The following is a 23,971-nucleotide window of genomic DNA, read 5'->3' as shown; positions in this document are numbered from 1 at the left end:
GCTTACCTCATCCAGCCCCATCCAAGGGTCACCTAGACACCAAATTTGGGTGCGAATCACATTCTCCAAGCTTCTTACCCTAAGGCACCCATTCACCTTCTACTCTTTTCTGCAGTTACAGTGGTCATTGACCCAGCTAACTGTCACCTGCCTAGTCCTGTACCTGCATTCCCTCCACCTTGATTGTCTTCTGTTTTTCTATTCATCTGTCCACCACCTGCCTACCTGCCTGGGTTTGTTTACCATCCTACCTCAAGGAGTTTTCATTGCCATCTCACACAAACTGAGACCACTGGGACTGGGGATTGGTGTCTAAGTTAGTTGATGTGTATACAATGTCCACTTAGCCTTGCCCTATTTTTTTTGATAAAATATAAATCCAATACACATTCTGGCTTTATTCTTCTCCCAACATCAAGCTAATTTAGTACAAAATAATATTTATTTAAAAAGTGCTGACATGATCATTTTAGCAATGAATTTATTTTAATAGTCTCAAATGATGCATCATACAGCTTCGCAGCTCTGCGCTAACGCTAATAACACTGTCGTCCAGAAAAGCAGTGGCAGCGTGAATCTGACTTTCCTGTCCACTCTATTTGGAAACTCCTTTGGGTGTCACAGCCTTCAACAAGCTACTTAGGTGCAGGAGCGGTGCCATTAAGTACTCATTAAACTTTCCTGAGTCTCCTTCCTCTCAGAAGCTGGCACTGGCCTGTGTCTTATATGGATGCCAAGCTCCCTTGACCCTCCACTTGGGGCATGCTGTCCGGTGTGGGAAAGAATTCACCTGTGCAGAACCTTCTAGGTTACTGATCTCCTTCACCCTGCATCTGTCTGTAGGGACCTCTGTACATGTTCGAGCATTACACCAGCCATGGGGACACCTTACAACTTTCTCCTTTGGCCAATGGCTGAGACTTAGAAAACCTGGGGTGACTGGAGACCAGCCCAGGACAATCCCAAGGAGATGCTGTGAGGGCTGACTGTGGGGCAGGTGCAGTCCATCCACCCCGCTGAGGGCAGCAGTGGAGAGCCCTGCAGGCGGGCTGGTGTGCTCGTTCAGGACAGCCAGGGCCTGCGGTGCTGGAACCACTTTCCTCACTTAGGTTTCTCAGCCCAAGAGGGAGGAAGATGGATGAAGTCATTATGGGAGACTCAATACAAGCACTGGCCTTGCTTGGGCTGCTGCTGTTTCTCACCATGGGCCTCCCCTCAAGCCCAGGTGAGCCCGGCCCTGGGCACCCAGGATGCAGAAGCAGGGGCATGAGACTGCACATTCCTCAGGCTGGAAGAAGCAAGGATGAAGGGGACAGTGTGGGCCCAGGTGTTCCCAAAGACACGCCTGGGCTGGAGTTTCTTACCGAAATTCTTGGATTCTGGAGTCCAACTTTGTAGGCATGTGTGCTAAGTAGCCTGCTCCAGAGAAAAATAACCTAGTCGAAGTAGCTTATAGTCAAATATCTGTCTTCTGGGGTAGCATATGTTGTTCTCCACTATCTTTACTAGAACCTAAATTATGTCCTGCTCACCCTCCAGTCAGGAGGGTAAGGCCCCCAGTCAGTCTCTGCAGAAAGAGCCTGCGCATCCTGCCCCCAGGCGTTTTCTTGTTGGGGCAGCCGGGGGTGAGGCAAGTTCTAGTCAACACAACGTGACTGAGGGGTAGTCTCAGGGACATTTTGAGAAAAGGAAGGGGACAGCCTGCAGCCGAGTGATGCCAGGAAACCCTGAACGTACAATCTGGATAAGGTGAACCCTTAAACAAGGTGCTCTGTGTGTGTGCACACGTATGCTCCCCCACACAGGACGGGAGTGTGGAATCAGAGCAGTTGACTCGAAAAGTACAGAGACTGTCTTGGAATCTGATCTCTTCTCTAGAATTATTAGTTGGAGAAATCCAGCAGCTGGTGGACATCCACGACAGGTCAGTATAACAAAAATATTGATTTCTTAATCAGAAAGTGGTAAAATAATTCCTTTTGTTTCAAATATCATAACTGTAAGTTAACATGTCATTTTTGTCTTGACACATTTGACCTCTCTGTCAAAACATTTACTTGTTAGGTAGTATCTTAGTAACCAACTTAAAACTGTATCTAAGAATATTACAACCTATTAAAAAAGTTGACTTCCAATATTTCTGAAGGAGTCAGCATCCATGGGGATATGTAATGTTAGTTGTATTCTAACTTTTATCTCAGGCAGGTCTCCCTAAAATCAGGTGAGCACCATTTCTGGGGAGGAAGCTTGATTCAGGGTGACGTGGTGGCTACAGCGGCACACTGCCTGGCTAGCCTGGATGAGTAAGTTGTGGCTTTTCATCACTTGTCAAACTTAGATTCATTGTGATAGAACTTGGAGATTTGATGATCTAAATACCTTCCAAGGTTAAACCTCAATCCCTTTCTTTTTTTTTAATTTTTTTTTAAATTTATTATTTTTATTGATTATGCCATTACAGTTGTTCTATTCCCCCCTTCATTCCCCTCCACCCTACCCCCCGTCCCCACCATTACCCCCCCTTTAGTTTATGACCATGTGTCTCAAGTTCTTTAGATTCTATATTTCCCATACTATTCTTGCCCCCCCATCTATTTTCTATCTACTGTCTATGCTACTTATTTTCTGTACCTTCTCCCCCCTTCTCCTCCTCCCACTCCCCTGTCGCTAACCCTCCTTGAGATCTTCATTTCTATGTTTCCACTCCTGATCTAGCTGTCCTTTTAGTTTGCTTTTGTTTTAGGTGTGGTTGTTAATAACTGTGAGTTTGCTGTCCTTTCACTGTTCATCTTTTTTTTAACTTCTTTTTCTTAGGTAAGTCCCTTTAACATTTCATATAATAAGAGCTTGGTGATGATGAACTCCTTGAACTTGATCTTATCTGAGAAGCACTTTATCTGCCCTTCCATTCTAAATGAAAGTTTTGCTGGATAGAGCAATCTTGGTTGTAGGTCTTTGGATTTCATGACTTGGAATACCTCTTTCCAGCTCCTTCTTGCCTGTAAGGTCTCTTTTGAGAAATCAGCTGACAGTCTGATGGGAACTCCTTTGTAGGTGACTGTCCCCTTATCTCTTGCTGCTTCTAGGATTCTCTCCTTCATTTTAATCTTGGCTAATGTAATTATGATGGGCCTTGGTGTGTTTGTTCTTGGGTCCAACTTCTTTGGGACTCTCTGAGCTTCCTGGATTTCCTGGAAGTCTATTTCCTTTGCCATATTGGGGAAATTCTCCTTTATTATTTGTTCAAATAAGTTTTCCACTGTGGCTGTTCCTTTCCTCCTTCTGGTACCCCTATAATTCGGATGTTGGAGCATTTAAAGATGTCCTGGAGGTTCCTAAGGCTCTCCTCATTTCTTTGAATTCTTGCTTCTTGACTCTTTTCTGTTTGGCCATTATTTGCTTTCTTCTGGTCCACTCCATTGATTTGAGTCCCAGTTTCCTTTTCATCCCTATTGGTTTCCTGTGCAATTTCATTCATTTCAATTAGTTTTGCCTTCATATGTTTGTCTAATTTGTGGCTATAATCAACCAGTTCTGTGAGGATCCTGATCACCAGTGCCTGAGAGTTTTGCTATTTCTTCATTGCTTAGATTTATAGGCTCTGGGGCTTTGAGTTCCTCCCGAGCCATTTTTGGTCTGTTCGTGCCGTCAAGCGTGTGGAGCGGAGCCCCGGACTCCCAGGTCGCTGGGTTGTGACGCTTATGTGGGGGCGTGGTCAGAGTGGGGAAATGGCGACCCCCTCTGCTGTTTGTGGCAGCTGGGTGAGGAGCAGCGCCTTAGGTGGTTCACCTGGGCCGGGCCACTCAGAGTCGCTGGGTTATGACGCTGTATGTGGAGGTGGGGTCAGAGCAGGGAAATGGCGGAGCCTTCCGCTGCCACTTGCCTGGGGACCCGCTGGGTCCCGGTCCAATCACTTGTCTATCTGTGCACAAATGCGCGACCACAGTCAACCCGCAGCCCTGCTCCTTCGCTGTTTCCCCGCGGTTGCTTGCTTGGTCGCTGGGTCTCTCCCTAGGTCCAACCCTGTGCCTGGATTCCGCGTGCCTGGATTCCGTGGGCCTGAGTCCGTCTGACCAAGTTTTCCTGTGGAAACCCGCTCCGCCAGCTGCTGGTTTCACCCCTTACCGGTCAGGCTGAAAAATTTGTTGTTAACAAACTTCCGAAAGTTCAATTTTCTGTGTTCTGGCTGTGATTTCTGTTGCTAATATTTAGTTGTCTCTAAACTTGGTTGTGTGAGAAGGCACGGCGTCTCCACCTATGCCTCCATCTTGGCAGAAGTCCCCCTCAATCCCTTTCTTAATTTCACTACCTGGTTTACCCACCCATTGGCCTTCCCCATGCTTCCTACTTTTACTAACCAGAAACCCCAGAAATCCAAGACTTCATCTATAATTTGTGGAGTTAGTGGGAAGAAAAATAATTGCCTACTCTCATAAAATATTAACATCAATGTTAAGTGGATGCGCCACAGTTTTAATAACCCAAGTTTTAATCACTGGGAAGGAAAAATACTATGGAAACAACAGGTGCTTGACTAGATTGAAAGAGGGTGCTAGTACAGAAAAGAAAGATAGTTTTACGAACAGCTTTTATGTCTTGTTTCAAAAAATGGAAGCATGTATATGGACTGGTTTAAGTACAAAAGACAAAGAAGATTCCACACTTAAATATTTTACACAGAAAGACAATTTAATGGTAAGGGAAAGGATTCACAGAATGTAAACACTATGACTACAAACCTTGCCTTTTTATAGATTCTTATAATTTATAGAAAATCATAACAATTAGTAATTACTAATAAAAGCAAATCTTCTTTGAAGACAGTAATACTTACAGGTTCTTTATTATTTTTTTCATTTAATTACATAAAACCAAGTGTCTTTTCTGGAGAAACAACTGTTGTGCTATTGAAACATTTTTCTTTGTTTTCAGGGAGCAAATTAAGAGTCCAGCCGTGATTGCTGGGAAGTACAACCTCTTTCAGAAGGATAGCAAGAACAGAGTATTCCTGCCTCAGAAATTATTACCCATCCTGAGTACAATACACTTTCTCTGACATCTTCCTCTTCATAGCCCAACATCTAACCACTTTTTTGTTTTGTACCAAACATTCTTTTGTTTAACTTACTCCAGGCATCCTGGCCTCCCCATCGCCCCTCAAACACTATGACATGACCCCTCTACAGGGTTTTTCCATCCTGTTTCTTCTTCTTCAAATGCTTTCCACCAAGATAACTGCATGGGTCCTTCCTCCAACTTCTTGGAGGCTTTGTTCAAATGTCAGAAGTTCAATGAGCCTTGTCATAACTACCCTATTTAAGATTACATCTCCCATGCCATCTTCTTTAATCCCCAGATTTGTCTTCTTTACCCTGCTATGATTTCTCCAGAGCACATGTTACCTTATAGCTAAATTATTGTATTTACTGTTTGTATTTCCTCTCCCCCTGCAACACACACACACACACACACACACACACACACACATACACACACAAGTTCTGTCCATACAGGGATTTATTTTCTGCCTATTCACTGAGGCCTGGAAGAAGGCTTACCATATAGTAGTACTCAATTTGCTATTGAAAAAAAATATATTTCTTAAGAACAAGGCTACACCTTAAAACATTAGTAGTTTGGGGGGATTATTGTGGTATATAGAACAAAAGGTTATCATTTTCCTTGTTTTACATTTTCTGCATTTTTCCAAATTTCTATATGAAATAATTTTAATGAAAAAGAAAAAATTTGAAAATATATGTCAATATAACACTTAGGAATAAACTGTAGAAGACATTAAATCAATCAATGTCACTTTCCAAATACATTCAGCATCACTTGTCTGTGAACCTCATGATTTTTTTTTCAAGAACCGCTGGTCAGCTAATCTGTCTTCCCAATGGAGATGATAAGTTTGAAGAAGGGATTCTTGGCATGACCAGTGGATGGGGCAAGAATTCAGAGAGTGTGGGGCATCAAAAATATATATTTCTTCCCTTTGCATGCCCAATAGAAACAAGGATTTTGTTGGCCATGAGTAATACATTTATTCTCTGTTTTTCTTTGCCCTGAGCTCTGACTCAGTGAAGATTTCTGGTTGTCTTCACCACAGAAAAGTCTATACCTATGCTCTATGTAAAATTGGCTGCCATTTGGGTCAGTGTGTCCAATAAAACTGGAGGCAGCTGTAATAGGGTGAAGGAGACTACAGGAAAGGAGTTATTTGGAAATAGTAACCACAGTTATGTTTTTGTATCTTTAATATTGTGATTTTTAAAGGAACTTCATAAAATATTGCTTTATTGAATAATGTTTTTCTTTGGGGAAAACATTCAAGCATAGCTTCAGAGAAACTACAATTGCCTATGCTACCTTAAAAATCTGCTGGATTTTAAAAAATGTTCTTTATCACATATATGATTTTAGGAAAGAATATATTTCACCCTTAAAAAAATAAGAATGGTTCCATTTTGGTTAAACATCTACTTGAAACAGTTTTAAACTCGTAGGCTTCTTAGGATTTGTTTCAGTGAAGATAGTTGTTGACTATCTTGTCAGTCCCTTCTCTGCAGCATAAGAATATTCCAGTATCCTACAAAAATTGGAGCTTCCCATCATGGATGACACAACGTGTAACTCTGCTCAGGCTATGAACCTTCCTCTCCTGGAAAGGACCATGCTGTGTACTGGTTTCTCTGATGGGGAAAAGGAAGCCTACCAGGTGAAAAGCATAAACCAGCCCAGTTATTCAATAACACACAGGTGATAGTGGATTCTGCCTTTCCCTGTGAGCTGCTTTTGGAAGACACTGCTTCAAAATTCCCCTTTCCTTCATCTTTTCAACTGGCTTCTACTGAAAAAAATTGACTTATCCTGGGTTGAGAGAATTCTTTCCTGTCCTGTGCCCAGTCTTACCCCCACAACTTTTTTGGGGGTTGGGAATGGGAGAGGTAGGGGATGTGGTTTGAATATTTCCAACCTAATAGAATCAAGCAAGATGACCACTTTGGCAAAAAACTAGGTTCAGCTGGTAACTTTTTTTATTCCATCTTTTGTTAAAAATTTTAAGTACTTAGTGCCAAATGCAATCTTTCCACAAACTTTGACTGAAGATAGCATAGTTATTGTAACTGTTGGATAAAAAGATGTTGTGATTGACAGTAACCTCCTGAGGGCAACAAGTTTACAAAGGAGAACAATCTTTACCAGATACAGAGAGGAAAGGGAAACCAATGTGCTAAAGACGTGAATATTAAGTTTAAATGGAAAAGATTATTTACTTGGAAAGCTTTTTTTTTTTAAGTGGAGAGTCAAGGATTCTTTGTTTTTTACCATCAAGCAGTGTGAAACTGCTGTGAGAAGCTCCCTGAAATTATCTTTGGGAAAAATGTGTTTTCCTTCCAGGAGGCAACAGAGACCAGGAAGAGTTTGGGAGGGAGGAGAGAAAAAATTGTAATTGTGCCACTTTCTAAATTGGAACACGGGCAGATGAAGGCTGCGTTGTCCTGTCTGCAGGCTCTACAGGTAATCTGGTTTTGGATGAAGCCCTCAAACAATCCCATGCCTTTCAAGGAGGGCTTACTCTAACACAGAGTGGCACATGTTCTCAAAGAAGCATATTATTCTGAAAGGTTATTGAAGATAGAATCCTGAAATCATGGTTTCTTATCCTCTACGGAACCAACAGTTTTTGACACAGAGTCTCTGGGACAAAACTAGGCTTCCAGGCATTCTGTTTTCAAAGCCTTGAGCCATAAACTTGCATAACCTTGGGGGCTCTGTTCATTGATGCTATAGCCTTGGAATATAACCCAGTCTTTTCCAACAATTGCAGGTGACAAGCTGTTGTAGAGGCATGTATCTACATAAACTTGCTCTCTTCCTTCCATCGATTTTGGAATGTGTATGGTTGTGCCCAGAAAAGAAGAAAGAAGGAGGGAGAGAGATGTTAAGTGTTAGGTTTACAAGATTGCAGGCAATGGGTGGAAGTAGGTTACATCTGGGCAAAACCATAGTACCTTGAAATTAATGGTAAAGAAACAAAAAAAATGAAGAACAAAATATTGATGGACAATGACCATTGGGCTGATAGGCCTCTACTTCTCTGAGATTGGTGCAGATATTTGTAGACCTGAAAAATATTCTTAACTTGTGAATATTTTCAAATTCTCTCTTTCTCTACTATAAAAGGGTGACTCTGGAAGCCCACTTGTTTGTAGAAGGGACCATGGACTCTGGATTCTTGCTGGGATAACTTCCTGGGGAGCTGGTTGTGCTGGAAGTTGGGCTTCTTCAAGAAATAACTATATAAGGACCTCAGGTGGCATTTTCTCCAAGGTGTAAGAATGGATGGATTTTATCACTCAGAACATAATCATAGGTAGGTGTAATTTCTGTGAATTTTTCTTTTTTCATTTTATTGCAACTGAGAAATTGATCATACTTAATTATTTCAAGGATATTTTGATACATTTCAGATAAAATTAGGAGTAAACTTTAAAGCAAAGCAAAAATATGGCTGGTTTTCAATTCATAACCCAATGTGTATAAACTTCTATCTCTGTATTCATGAACACTGATATCTGTCAATTTAACTTGATTGTCAACTGGATCTTCAAGTTTATGTTCATGTAGGTTTTCATGGATTTTTTTTGTATTTCTGATATTTAAAAATACAAGAAAGGATTAAGAGTATTCTTTATCCAGTTGACTGGTTTTCTCGAAATTACTTAAGAGCACAAAATAAATCACTCCTCTCCCACTTTTCCCATTCCGCCTTGTTCATTTAGCTTGGCAACAGCAGAAAAATAAAGGAAGCTTTGCAGTTATTTTTGTTCTGTGGCACTACACCCTAGATTAGAGAAATAGACATGGGTGTGGAGAGGCTAAAGCTATCTTCAAGGAACTTTCCAACTACTTGGGGAGAAAATAAATGGGCAACTGCGATAAAAGGTGAAGTACAGGTAAGCCCAGAGAGTCATCAGGTCACTAAGGAGGAGTCTGGGGGCCTCAGTACTGAGGGACCAGAAGGTTTTTCTTGCAAAGGGGCAGCATCTTCACAAGAAAGTGGCACATGGGCAGCCCCTGTAGAATAAAGACGCATGAGAAGATACAGTTTCCAGAACAAGTAGTTTAACATAAGAAGCAACTTTCTTAGAGGCCAGGACCCAGAGCAGCAGAACATAATGTCCCCTCCATCCCGGTTTCATTAGAGCCCAAGATCAGCCACCTGGCTGCTGTTGGGCCTGCTGCACGCCAGCTCCGCCTCAGACTGCAGCAGGCTCTCGATGCGCTTCCATTTGGCCTTGGGAATCAAAGCATTCCGTTCATTGTGATGACTGCAGGGGGAATTCTCTCCTGGTGGTAATTCTCTTCAATTTTTATCACCTGGAAGTGAAGGTTAAAGAGGTTAAGAGCCCTGAACAAACGTTAATGACAACAACATTTTTAAATGGCAATGAAATGAGGCAATAACCATTAATTAATTCCACAGTCAAATGAATATCAGAATGTGACAAGTACTTTATTTAAATGACACTTCTTTAAGGTATCTTTCTAAGCCTCCAATCCCCTAGTTGCCTGTTTCTTCTGGCTCCCAACAACTGAAGTGCGACACTGCCACGTGAAATCGCAGAGTGAATGACAGAGGCTTGCCTCGTCTCTGCCAACATTTAGATGGTTTCACTTTGGTATCTTTAAACAAAGGTATTTATTATAACCCAGGACCACCTGGTCAGAGATGGGAGGACACTGTGTTAGTTCCATACACAATAAATTTGACGGCTTCACTGTGAAATGTGATTTGAGAACACTGGATAAAGCTTAAATTTGAAAAACTCAGACAAAGAAAAGAACATTCTGAATACTATTCAGCCACAAAAAAGAGTGAAATCTTGACATTTGTGACAACATGGGGGGGCTTGAAGGCATGCTGAATGAAATAAGTCAGACAGAGGCAAGTACTGTGTGACCTCACCTATATGTGCAATTTAAGTTTTACAAAACTAAGCTCATAGATACAGAGAACAGATTGGTGGTTGCCAGAGGTGAGGGTATGGGATTGAGCAAAATGGGTGGAGGGGATCAAAAGGTACAAATTTCCATTTCTAAAGAAGGCATGGAGATGTAAGGTAAAGCATTGTGACTATAGGTAATAATACTCTATTGCACATTTAAAAGTTGCTAAGAGGGTAGATCTTGTAAGAACTCATTACAAGGAAAAAAACTTGTAACTGTATGTGGTGATGGATATTTACTAAACTTATTACAAAACTTACATGTTTTCAGGAACAACTATAAAGGACACATGGACAAAACCAAGGGGCTGTGGAAGTAGGGGAGAGAGGTGGAATGGCTGGGGTGGAGGGTGTGATGGGGGGGAAATGCAGACAACTTTAATAAAAAATAATACAATTTTTTAAAAATGAAAAAAAGAGAAATATTGTCCATAGCAGAAGTCATTATTCAGTTTATTCCCTATATTTTGAAAGATTGTCGCCCTTGGGGAACGGTGCTATCTGGGGAAGATGGGAAGGTCTGTTATCCCCATTTGAAAGAGAGCAGCTGTTCTCATAAATGGTATGTATCCCAGTGGGAATGCTTCCTAGGTTTTCCCCATAAACAATATCATTTAAGAATCTATATTTTGGCAGTTTAATCTAGAATCTCAATACCTTTACCTGATTAACATAAAAGCCTATATATTTCATCTGAAACTTTCTGGTTGGCAAACATTTGCCTATCAGTATTTCTTATATTCATAGTATAAATTATCAACACAAGTGGTATTAAGACTGGAGCTTTCATGAATTGATATATTCAAATGACTAACATTAACAGCACCTGGTAGTGAGATTGTCATGGGAATTTAGTGGTTAATCTGTTTCACTTACTTCTGTAATAATGATAATAGTTTGTTAAATATTGCCTAGAAGATGGAAACTAGTTCATGTTCTGGAAGCTTCAATGTCTTTAAAAATTTCTCTACATAACCTGCCTTCTCTATGACTAAAGATATCTTTAAAGTTTATAAATTTATTTTGCAAGAATATCATTTTCTTAGTGTTTTACATTCATTTTTTAAAATTATATTTGGTATTGAAAGGTATTCAAAGATAGATGATAGTTCTATGAGTTTATCACCTGGTAGGAGGAGAAAGCTGGACAAAAAAAACAACTGTACTATAAAACAAGATAAAATAAGCTTTGTAGTCTGCAGTACCCAGGTGTGTCAAACTGTGGAAAAGGGAGAGACTAATTCTCATTGCAGGGGTTTCTGAGGTGAGTACAGTGTGGTTGGGAGGGGTGGGGATAGGAATGATTTAATGAAGGGGTAGTGTTGTAGACCGCTCTGCCTGATTTTATCTCTACCCCTTGTAGCTAAGGGTGAGAGACGACCTCTGGAATGCCAGCTGCAGGAGACAAAGCAAGTCTCTGGTAGCAAACGCTGCCTCAGTTCCTCTCCCTGCCCCCAGAGCTTGGTGGGAAGTCAATGAAGGGTAAGACCCCTCACAGTGGGGGGCAACCTAAGACAGACTCAATCACCTGGGAGGCTTTCATGGAAGGACTCAGGGGGCTGCAACAAAGAGCAATGGACTCTCTCCCCCCAACTTTGTCAAAGCCCAAGTCCCCATGTTCTCTGGGAGAAGCGCTTCCTGGCTCTAATCCCCTTAAGCCTGAATACCTGTTGGAGAGAGGTACAGCTCCTTGCCTGGCCAGAGCATGCCCTGTGAAAAATCTGGCATCACAAAGGCTTGCTGATTAACCTGTGAAATCTGCTCTGCTAAGAGTGCTTTCGTTCATATGATAAGGGTCCGAAAAGAAATGAGTATGTCTCCCAAAGTTTCTGCAACTCTCTTCCTGACAGACACTGACTCTGAAGTCCTCAGATTTCTTTGTAATATTATTTACTGTTTGATCCTTGCCGCCCTGTATTCCTGTGTATTACAACCCAATAAAAGGCTATGGAAGAGGGTGCTCGGGGCCTTTTTCTCCTCGGAGAAACTGGCCGCTGCTGGCCTCTTTCTCCCCAGAGAAACTGGCCACAGCCCACTCCTTCATCCCCAAGCAGATTCAGCATGTCTCGGCCAAATTTACTCATTCACATGTGTCCGTGGCACCTGGGGGACCTCGCGAGAGTAGTCACCCCCACAGGGTAGTACTGAAACTAGGCATTAAAAGATAGTTATGACTTTATAGTTCATGAAGTCTTTCATAGCGCCAGTATCTAAGGTTTCTACAGTGAACTCCAGGCAGAGGGAATTATGTGTGAGCAATGTCAGGGAGCTGAGGACTGGGGAGCTGTTTGAACAGTGTGCATCCTGATGCTGCTGGAAAGCAATGTTAATGTGGATGGGAACTGGAACAGCAGCGGGCCGTGGAGATGAAAAGAATGAGAAGGCTTCAGTCACAGAGGACCTTGAATTTCACGTGAACAGATTTAGAGTTTATTCCATATGCAATGGAAAGCTAAAATGATGGTGAGATTGTAGTTTATAAAATGAATGTAAAATGAGTGTAAATATTTTTACGAGTAAAGGATGGGAATGAAGTGGCTTGTTGCAGCCCATATTTAGAAAGCTTATTAAGCTTTCTAAGTACAGCTTTCTGTGAGCAAACCTATTAATAACATACTACCAGTAAAGAGTTTGACATCTTTGCTTATTCTTCTTTTAGAAGAACAGAATTCAGAACAAAATGAGAGTACTGTTTTATTAGAGTTCTGGGCAAGGGAAGTAGGGAGGGGCCTGCAGGCGCCATCTTAGAGAGGGACATTGATAAGTCAGAAAGTAGCTGAAGGACAATGAGTTAGATGAAAAAAGAAACTTAAAACAGAGTCTTGAGAGATATGGCAGAAGGGGCTAGGAACATTTTTGGTCTACAGATGACTTGAGTGAAGGAAGGAACTGTCTTAATTTGTTTGAAAGGTTATGAGAGAAGCAGAATGGAACTTGTTCTGATGAACTACAGAGCCTAGAAGAAGGAACCGAGGGTGGATGTTAGGAAGGGGCCGATTTCACTTCAACACAAAGTAGTTTATAATTTGAAATATTTCTGAGACTTAATGGACTCCTGAGGCAGTCCATTAAGTCCAATGAATTTCCTTTATAAGCGGTTATTTGAGCAGAGCATGGATGCCTATGGGTGAGATTTGAAAAAAGCATTTATATATTAGGTAAGAGACATGTAGATTACTGCTAATTTGCCCTCAAACACAGAGAGCCTATGATTCAACTTAATGAAGAATTGAAGCTATCTCTACAATAAGATCTGAAGATATTCCTTTGTCTTGGATGTCTTTCTTGTAGAGAAAGACATTCAAGACAAAGAGGTTTGGTAGTAATGTCAGGTATTGTAAAAGTGGAAATGAGTTCAGATTAAATGCCATTGGACATGATAGTTCAAAATTTGGGAAGAGATTCAGTAGAAACTGTTGAATCAGAAGCTATATTCATAACGGGTTAAATGATTATTGAAGACTTGGTATCTTTTCTTTACCAAATAGTAAAAAAAAATTATTGAGAGCTTAAGATGTGTCAGGCACCAATTTAGGTGTTAGTAATATAGCAGTGAATGAAGCAGAGAGAAACGTCTTCCCTCCTGGGGCGAGGTGGAAGGTGGAGAGTGGAGGTAATACAAATAACATTACATATCACAGTAGAAGGCAGTAAGTACTGTGTCCAACAGTAAAGCAAAAAGGAGAGGGTAGAGGGTGACGGGCTGTGCACTGTCAGAGAGGACGGTCAGGGAAGACTGCATTTAAGGTGGTATTTTACCAAAGACTTGGATGAGGGAGGAAATGGCTTGATCATCTTGGGAAGGGACACTCCTGGTCAGAGGAATGGCATTTGTGAGGCAGGAAGTCCCTTGGTATCTTCAGGGCACGAGAAGATCAGGGAGCCTGAGTGAGCTAAGTGAGAGAGGGAGAAGTGACCGTGATTAGTGGTGACCACACTTACAGGACATAGGAGGATCTGGGATTTTATGGTAAGATATGGAGCCATTGGTGGACTATGAGCAGAAGAACATTATCTGATACATTTTAAAAGGATCATTTTGGCTGTTGTATTGAAAATACAATGTAGCCCTGTCTGGTGTGGCTCAGTGCATTGAGTGCTGTACTATGAAGCAAAGGGTCACTGGTTCGATTCCCACTCAGGGTACATGCCTGGGTTGTGGGCCAGGTCCCCAGTAGGGGACAGGTGAGAGGCAACCACACATTGATGTTTCTCTCCCTTTCTTTCTCCCTCCCTTCCCCTCTATCTAATAATAAATGAATAAAATCTTAAAACAAAAAAGAAAATCGAATGTAGACAGGCCCAGCCAAAAGCTGAGAAACTAGTTCCTGCAACAATCCAGGTAAAGAGGATGTTGGCCTTGACCAAGCTCGTTACAGTAGAGGTGGGGAGAAGTGGCAGGGCCACAGGATTTGCTAGCAAGTCGAAAATTTGGGTTTTAAGGGAGAGAATTTTATGATTAACTTGAGGGGCTTTTTTTTTTTTTTTTTTTTTTAGTTACTTTTCAAGTACATTTTTTTTTTTTTAATCTATTTCTCCCATCCCACCCCACCCCCCCGCCCGGTCTCCCCCCTCCCTCCCATCCCCCCCCAGTCCTCATCTCTGTGTCTTTCATACTTGTTCCTCAAAATCCCTCCCCCTTTTTCCCCTTAAGTTCCCTTCCCTCTCCCCTCTGGTCGCTGCCCACTTGTTCTCTATTTCAGCCTCTTTGTTTTTCTTCTGTTTGCTTGTTTGTTTTATTCTTTAGCTTCCTGTCAAAGGTGAGATCATATGGTATTTGTCCTTCAATGCCTGGCCTATTTCACTCAGCATAATGCTTTCCAGTTCCATCCATGTTGTTGCAAAAGGTAGTAGCTCCTTCTTTCTCTCTGCTGCATAGAATTCCATGGTGTATATGTACCACAATTTTTTGATCCATTCATTTACTGATGGGCACCTAGGTTGCTTCCAAATCTTGGCTATTGTAAATTATGCTGCTATGAACATTGTGGTGCATAGGTTCTTTGAAATTGATGTTTTAGGATTCTTGGGGTATAATCCTAGCAGTGGAATTGCTGGGTCAAAAGGCAGGTCGATTTTTATTTTTCTGAGAAAATTCCATACTGTTTTCCATAATGGTTGTACCAGTCTGCAATCCCACCAACAGTGAACTAAGGTCCCCTTTTCCCCACACTTGAGGGGCTTTTTTATTTTTATTTTTTTAACCTATGGAAGGATAGAGCTGCCCTTGTTTGAGATGAAGAAGACAGCAGTGAAGAGAAAGAGGAAATTGGAACAGTGGCTTTTGGGTAATAGAGCCATAGGGTAAAGAGAAACTGAGGTTTTGTTTGTTTGGTTGGTTTTGGGAAGTAGAGGCTTACCTGTCCTTATGGGCAGAAGAGAAGGTAAGAGTGATAAGTCCAGAGACATACACATTTATGTGAAGAAAGTTTAATAAGAACACAAAGAAAAAAAGGTCTTAGCTTTGGAAAAAAAATTCCTTTTCTGGGAAAACATCAAAAATTTTTTAGGTAATTTATAGGACAATTGAAGGAATTTACATTAAATGCTGTCTTTGTAATTATAAGGTTTCAATTGTTTCAAGTTTAAGAAATGAAGTTGAGAATAAGAGGTAAAAAGATATTACATAGCTTTTAGGGACTAAAGCAGGAAGTCAACTAAAGAGAGTAAGACTTTCAAAAGTATCACAACTCGTAATAGAATGAATTTGTTACATTTCAACAAGTTTAGAACAAACTGGTTGTGAAATTTATCATTATTTCATGTACCACCAAAAAAAGAAACAGACCACTGGAGACTGACAGATCCCCATATAAAGCTGGGACACGGAATGCCTTCAGTGTTTGGCTAATTGAGGCATAAACTCATCCACATGGAAAGTTACACGCCTCCCTCCACCTTGGCATAGAGAATTTGAATCACAAGCTAATACTCATGTTGGTCTAGAGATTAAATTCTCTACACCAGTGTAGTCCAAACTACCGCAAGCAGAAAAATGAAGTAGTATTCAGTTGAGAATACTCCGCAGGTGACTGGCCATAGCTAATACAAGTCCTTTCTGGACAAACTCTTTCAATCCATGTCTAACAGAATTGTAAGATCCTTTCAATTTTAGAATGTCCAAGTGCAAAAAGACATGTTTTGGAAGTGTAATAAGATATGAAGCTGATTTGCATACTCGGTGACTTTTCCAGCATGCAAAGCAGCACCGAATAGTGGAAGGGTTTTGTAAATTCCAAATGCAGTCAATCGACTCATGGTAAGGGGAAAACAGGTAATGAGAAGAGGAGTGGGGAGTTATACCGTCTCCCCAGGCCTGGTACTTTTATTCTGGTAGGTGATAGCTAGATTCAGAAATGACAGATACGTGGCACTCAGGTGGCCTCCTTTTTTCCACGCCTGTGGTGACATTGCATGTCTTAGAAGCTAGAAGAGTGACTCAAGTATAACAAGCACTCAGTAGATGTTTAAATGAGTAAGTCAATTATTAATTTTTGTGCCCATCTCTCACTGCACTTGGTTAGACCTCAAAATCCTTTGTAATATAGAAATCACTAACAATAAATCAAGACTGGCAAATGATTTGAAATCTGTCTTCCATCTCTGAATTAGAGATTTTGAGGCAGAAAATAATTTGATGAAAACAGAAGAAAGTGCTGGCCTTTGAAATCATAAAGCCTAAACTGTATTTCCTATTATATGAGGCACGATGAGTCCCTCACTATCGGTGCCAGTTTTCCCACTTGGAGAAGGGGAGTAATTTCTCTCCTGTCTGCTTCAGAGGCCTATAATGAATATCAGGGAAAATGACAGATGTGCAGTCCTTCTTCAACGAAAGTGCTTAAAAGAGTGAGCTTTATTATATATTCGGGTAGCTTATTGCTTTTGAAATTGGAGTGCTTAAAAAGTGATCTTAATAATATTGTAGGCAGCTTCTTTTTACATCTATGTTCACAATGATGGACCTAAATAGAAAAAAAGTAAAGCAGAGTTTCTGGTTAAGGAAGAGATATTTGGTAAGAAGAATTATTGTGTTTGTTTTTTGGAAATGGGGCATAAAAGAGTCAATGATTCCTCCAGTCCTGAATATTTATTGCTTAGAAGGCAGTGGAGTGTTAACCGGTCTAAATATATTGATAAAGACTACTACTGAGCTTAGAAAGGAGTTCGTTCTGACACGTTGGATTGTGGATAAGGTTGCTTTACATTCAGGCAAGCGTGAGACATGGAAGGCACTGAGGATTTATGGCCCACCAAGGTTTCTTTCCTTAAATGATAATATGAATCAATGTAGGAAAATGAGGATGTAATGAGTTATGTGTTAAATTATGTAAGACTACTTTCAAAATATTTAGACATGTTTCTAAAGATACTGGGGGAAGGTCGCAGCTGACCTTCCTGGGAGTCTGAGAGCTGACATCTCGACAGCAGGGACTGGGACTCAGGCAGACATACGCTCCAAGAGCAGTCCACGGCTCCTGACTCATAATTCAGCTCCTGGGCGAATACTATGAATTTTCAATTAGACTTAGGACAGAAAGATGGATCTTAGGTTTCTTCAATTTATAGTTCATAATTCTAGCATTTTATAACTAAGTGAAATTTTAAAGCTGGTTTCTGGCCATTCTATAATTAACACTCCTCTGTTTGTTGGATAAATATCAGAAATTCAAGCATAAACAAATTATCCTCAACATAAAGAATTTCCATTGCTTTTTATCTTTTAATATCCTGTAAAATGTTGTTATTGGTGAGTTATGAGCTAAAGCCAAAGCAATAGATCTTATCTGTCACACTTGACTCTGCCATTTGTTATCTGTTCTTCATCTTACTCTATCTAGTCTATGTATTTGGAAAATAATGGTACCAGAAGATAAAACTATCATACTGAAATTTACAAGCTTCGACATAGAAAATCAGGTTGGATGTGACCACGACTGTGTATTTCTACAATCAAGCAACCGAGTGCTTATTAGTAAGCATGTAACATTTATTTTATTTGTCAATTTATAGTTCCTGCAAGACTGAAGAGGTGCTAAAAGGATCTGAAATTAGGTTTTTGCACACAGGGCAATTATTTTATCCTACATACAGCGCCCTTTTTGAAGGGGTGGGGCTCTGTGCAGTAAAAGTAGAACCAATGGCCAGCAGATGAATCACTCTCACTCAGGGACATGCTTATTGATTTTAGAGAGAGGGAAAGAGAGGGAGAAAGACATAAATGTGAGAGAGAAACATTGATCAGTCACCCCCTACATGCTCCAGGGATTGAACCCACAGCCTAGGTATGTGCCCTGACCAGGTATTGATTCCTGACCAGGAATTAAACCTGCAGCATGTCAGTTTATGGGACAATGCTCCAGCCAAGTGAGCCCTACCAGCCAGGGCCAGTGGCCAGCACATTACGGAGCATGCTCTATTCTTTATTCAAGTTTAATAGCAGTATTGAATAAAATTGTCATGATTGTCAGAAAACTTTTCTGACTATCTTTATTTATCTAAAATAAACTAATCTTTGTTTTTTTTCATTTTGCCACAAAAGGGTGTGTGTGTTTGCCAAGTCTGGTAAAGACAGATGAGCAAATGGAAGAAAATGTAAATTAATCGCAACCCTACCACCTAGAAAGAAATGCTGTTAACATTTTGATATATATTTATACACATAAATGTATACACTGAGCTTTACTGCACATGTATTGTAATGTTATTTTTCTCAGGATACAAGAGATCATTTCATGTCATTAAATTCCTTTTATTGAATACAGCATAAGCTATACAAGCCTAACTGATGTATTTATTGAATTGAAATATATGAGTCAGGCGTGATAGAGAGTCTGCAGAGCTGGTACAAACCTCAGTCTCTAGGTCTCTGTAAGGCCAGTGGTTAGGATGACTCTCTCTTCACAAATGTTTGAGTGCTATAGACAAGGTGTTGTGCTTAGGGTTATAACATTTATTACCTGAACGATTTCATACCTCAGGCCTGCTATTTACCCAGTAATCATTCCTTCAATGAATCACCTATTAAAAAACAACTATGCCACACCAGGTCTGAACATATAGAGAGTAAAAGCAATCTCTACGGTAATGAGCTTGCATTCAGGTGAGGTAACTAAAGGTGCACAACAAAGTTGGAAATAACTTTACGTTATTATAGGGAATGTGCTGCGGTGATTTGGGAAAGGCAGCGGTCACTTCCATCTGTGTCTGTGAAGGTTTTTGGGAGAACTGGACTTTAAGTTAAGACCCTGACGTTTGAGTAAAATTTAGACATGGGAGATTGGGCAGGAGGAAATGAATGGAATATAAAATCACTGAAGCAGAGTGTGGAATGATTAAAGGGGCCACTAAATAGGTTAGTGTGCTTACAACAGAGAGCTCATGAAAGCTAATATTAGGAAAACAAGCATGTTTACATGTTGACAGGGGACTGAACCTACAACCCAGGCATGTGGCCGGACTGGGAATTGAACCAGCGTCCTTTGTCCTTGAGGGACAATGCCCAAGCAACTGAGCCACACCAGTCAGTACTGTTTTTGCCATTTTTTTTCGTACTCTTATTTCAATTGCTTTTTCTTTTAAGGTAAGGTGTGGAGATACATTGACCGCACAATTGCTGGCAGAGTCCACTGAGGCTACAGTCACGTTTGCTATAGCCTCAGTAGGGGCTACAGTGGCAGTGGCTTTGGGCTTCCCTTCACTGCTGTACAGAAGAGCTCAGAAGCAGGCAAGTATGTTAGATATTTAATTCCCTGCTATTTTTCTTTAATGGGGGTGGTGAGGAAGAAAGAATGCCTTTGGCTATCCACTCAGGATTTTCTCCACACTTTCATAGGTTCAGGGTGCAGGAGTGTGGCTCTATTGGTGAAAGAAGGGACGATTCCCTCTGCCAGTTACCCAGACTTACATCCCAAGAATTTAAGGTGCCATTGGCTCATTCACGCTCCAGAGAAACACATCATAAAGGTAAGCAGTGAACAAAGCATTTTACTTCACTGAGAACTTAGTGATGTTAGTTAGGCGGAACTTGCTTCCTCTGGACTGTGAAATTGCTGTCATGACTAGAAGCTTCTTCGCCTTTTACTTTTTAGAGTGCTCAAAGAAGATTTATGTATGTGGTTTAAAAGTTTCAACAACTTAAAAAATAGCACAATGAAAAGTATGCCTCCTCCTTGTTCAACTGCCATCCCACCTCCTGGTGGCCAACACTGATAAGCTTTTAGGTCAGCCCTAGAGAGATATTCTGAGCATTTACAAATATGTGTGTATTTCTATGACTTGGTGATGTTTTTTTCTACTTAAAAATCTCTCAAAGATCTTTACAGATCAGTCCATGGAGCTCTTTTCAACAACCGCATAAAATTATATTGGGCGATATCCCATAATTTCTTAAACCGGTTCCCTATTAACAGACACTTAGTGAATTTCCAGTCTTTGCCTGAACCAGCAAGGCTGGCTCCTCCTGTGTCACTGTGTCTGGACCATGTAGATGAACTCACTTCCCAGAAGTGGAGCTGCTGGGTCAAAGCACTTGTGCATTTAAACGGTGTAGCCATCGCCGAACACCCTCCAAAGAAGCTGCAATTATTTACACTCTGTGAATGGAATAGAAGGGGGTTGCTGGGAGCCATTTAACATACAGAGGGAAGCTGTTCAAGTTGATCTCCACTCTCCCTTGACCACTTCTCTGGTTACATTTATAATTGTACAGTTGGCATTTGAGGACTTTACTACTGAGTTTAACCGAAACTATACTTGTGATGCTGTTGTGATTTATGGTGATGCTGAAGCGGAGCAGGACTTAGGTGGGTGACATTCTGTCGTTTAAACTTACCCGTATTTTTTGGACAATAAGATGCACCTAGGTTTTAGAGAAGGAAAATAGGAAAAACAATTCGAAGCAAAAAAATGTGGTAAAATAGCCCTGGCTGGTGTAGCTCAGTGGATTGAGCGCGGGCCTGCGAACCAAAGGATCACAGTTCCATTCCCAGTCAGGGCACATGCCTGGCTTGCAGGCCAGTTCCCAGCAGGGAATGCACGAGAGGCAACCATACATTGATATTTCTCTCCCTCTCTTTTTCCCTTCCCCCTCTAGACATAAATAAATAAAATCTTTTAAAAATGCTTTAAAATATTTAATAACATAAATAACATAATATCTCACCAATGTAAATGTAAACAGAACTCAACAGCGGCATTAACAGCCATTATTCCTCCCAAATTTGGGTGGTGGTGGGGAGTGTTTCTTATAGTCCAAAAAATACAGTCCTCTGAAAAGCACGTTGGTTAGTCTCCAATCAGAGTGGCTGTGGCATATGCCAGCCTCACTGGGCACCCAGAGGTCACCTGGGAGTATGAATTTCTCACGCTGGAAACTCACGATGCCGGAAAACACAGCTTTGGAGCTGGGGACCTGCGGTGGGTTCACCAGGAAAGTGTTGAATAGAAGCAACATTTGAATAATGTTTTAGAGTCTTCCCTCCTTTTCTGTATTCATCTTTCCTACTGCTGATATTTTTCCCACAAAATATAGCCACAAAAAACAAATGAAGAAAGGTCACCAAAAACTGTCATTTCTACTTGAGTCCTAAAAGTTAATTTTTGAACCAAAATATCAAGTATGCTTTTAGTTTTGACCTGCCAATTTACCAAGTATAAAAAAAATTATCCCTTCCAGCCCTGGCTGGTGTAGCTCAGTGGATTGAGCGCGAGCCTGTGAACCAGAGGATCAAGGTTCGATTCCCTGTCAGGGCACATGCCTGGGTTGCAGACCAGGGAACACACAAGAGGCAACCATACATCGATATCTCTCTCCCTCTCTTCTTCCCTTCCCCTCTAAAGATAAATAAGTAAAATATTTTTTAAAATTTATCCCTTCCAGCCATGTAGCCACTTCCTTCACACCTTAGCTTGGTCTTAGTGCCGGTCAGACACCAGGAATGTTGGAAGGGTCAGACGGTTTATTTGATGTTTAGACAGGTGAGCGGAAGCACAGTTCCCGGATCGAGCAGAACAGGATCTGAGGAGCACAGAGGAGGGTGTGAGCTAAGCAGGTCGCAGGCATTGCCCACGCGCACACAATGTAGCCATGCTCTGTCTGGAGGGAGGAATACCAACTCTGGGATTTTCGTTTGAATTTGCCTCTTTTCCTAGTCTGCAAAGGAACAATCAACTGAGGTTTTTATGCATACTCAAAATCAGATGTCTTTAGCCTATCAATGGAGATTTTTCCCTGTGTGATAAAATTATAATACGTTGTTACTTAGAAGCTAGTGTTTAATTCCCACAGGAAATAAAAATAATGTGACTACAAACCAAAGTTGAAGAAAACCACAGTTGCTTAAAAATAATTAACCAGATAATACTTTTCCTCCATTTTTAAATTTCTAACTATAAGTCAAACTTCCCTAAAATGTTTGCAGCTAAACTTTGTGAAACCTTCAGCCCTACTCCAATATTCAGTCCTGGTAGCCTGATGGTGATTCATGTTAGAAGTGATGGTCAAAATAACTTCTGAGGCTTCAAGGCTAGATTTACCTTTTTGACCTTATACAAGGTCAGTACAAACCCTTGTGCAGTGTTCTGCTTTATGAAAATGCCTATAGGGAAGATAATTTGTCCATGTTTACCTAAATTTAAAGTGCTGAAGTCACCTCAGTGGCAAAATAAAAATGCAAATGGCTGGGTCCGTCCGCCCCACCCGCCGCCCCCCAAAGATTTATATGCTCTAGTTGTGGAATTGTGCCCTGGAGTCTGTGCATTACCAAGCCGAGAAACTGCATCTGGCAGATGGCCAAAAAGTAGATCATTCAGATTAGAGAATATAATTCAGAAAGGAGATGGGCTAGCTCTGTTTCTGGATATTTGAAGGTTTTAAAAGATAAATGGGTTTCTAAGCATTCTAGGGATAAAGGCGCCTTTGCCCAGAAAAAGGAATATCATGTGCAAAGACTCTAATATAAAAGAGAATGGATTGCAAACAGAAAAACTACAAATAATTTAACACTGTTTGACTTTTGGAAGGGATAATAGAAAAGGCGAAAGACTATGATGGGCATAGAACATTAAATTTTAAATACCAGAGTGACAGGATAGCATTTCTTGATTACCTGTTCTGTACCAGGTATAGACTAAGCATTTCACATGCCTTATCCCATTTATTCCTCCTTAAAACCCTAAGAGATTTGTACACTGCTCCCCTTCTCACAGGTGAGGGCCACAGAGGCTTAGAGAGGTAACTTTCCCAAAGATGCAGAGCTAGTAGAGAATTCTAGGGCCAGAATTCAAACCTTGGTAGCAATGTGGAAGATGGATATAGAAATTAGGGGTGAACTTACTTATATACAAGGGGAATAGTGAGGAAGTCATTGTAGGAATTTATTCTAGATATGTCACTTGATTAGCTATGTTGTGGGGAAGGGGGTGTATGAAGGAGAAAAAGTCTAGCATGATTTTGGGGATTTTAGTTTGAATGGCTAGATGGATGGTGAAGCCACTAAATGATACAGAAAAATATAAGCCCATCTTGACTGTAAAATTAATTGATTCCATTTGAGACATGTGGATGTTTTATGAGCTTGTAGGAGATCCAGATGGTAGTATCTAACAGTCCTAGATTCTAGAATTCAGGAACGAGATTTAGATTGAGGAGACAAACTTGAAAGTCAAATTTGTATATGTAAACCTTTAAAAATAAGGTTATGAACCATGCCTTGTGGAATATCAGGCTGAAGAATAGAATCCTAAGACTGATATTGAAAAAAGACCTTAGATACATCAAGAAAATCAAGAGACTAATTTTATGGACCCAAGAAAAGAAGAAATGCCTTAAAGAGTCAGATACAATGGAGATATCGAAAAATATAGATTAGTTCATATCTATAGCATCTGGCATTTAGTATTTGAAAGGTAATGTCAGTGAGCTCAACATTAGAGTGGGTTTATCTTTGACCAGG

At 40.7% G+C, this 23,971-nt stretch overlaps 1 protein-coding gene across 1 annotated transcript in view; it reads left to right on the top strand.

Annotated features, from left to right (window-relative positions):
• The first annotated feature begins 1,134 nt into the window (after positions 1-1,134).
• Positions 1,135-23,971, top strand: part of OVCH1 (ovochymase 1) — a 76,536-nt gene continuing 53,699 nt past the window's right edge. The window contains 15 exon segments of the mRNA XM_053661425.1: positions 1,135-1,225; positions 1,806-1,924; positions 2,206-2,303; positions 4,933-4,988; positions 4,991-5,066; positions 5,871-5,965; positions 6,573-6,721; positions 8,191-8,380; positions 10,491-10,578; positions 17,858-17,999; positions 19,600-19,686; positions 19,689-19,743; positions 19,852-19,982; positions 20,728-20,821; positions 22,439-22,576. Coding sequence (XP_053517400.1) covers positions 1,135-1,225; positions 1,806-1,924; positions 2,206-2,303; positions 4,933-4,988; positions 4,991-5,066; positions 5,871-5,965; positions 6,573-6,721; positions 8,191-8,380; positions 10,491-10,578; positions 17,858-17,999; positions 19,600-19,686; positions 19,689-19,743; positions 19,852-19,982; positions 20,728-20,821; positions 22,439-22,576 — 1,609 coding nt within the window.

This window comes from Artibeus jamaicensis, unplaced genomic scaffold (assembly GCF_021234435.1).
Source record: "Artibeus jamaicensis isolate MK-2021 breed Jamaican fruit bat unplaced genomic scaffold, CSHL_Jam_final contig_233, whole genome shotgun sequence".
In the NCBI taxonomy this organism is placed as follows: Eukaryota; Metazoa; Chordata; class Mammalia; order Chiroptera; family Phyllostomidae; genus Artibeus; species Artibeus jamaicensis.
This window is presented reverse-complemented; position numbering and strand designations above follow the sequence as displayed.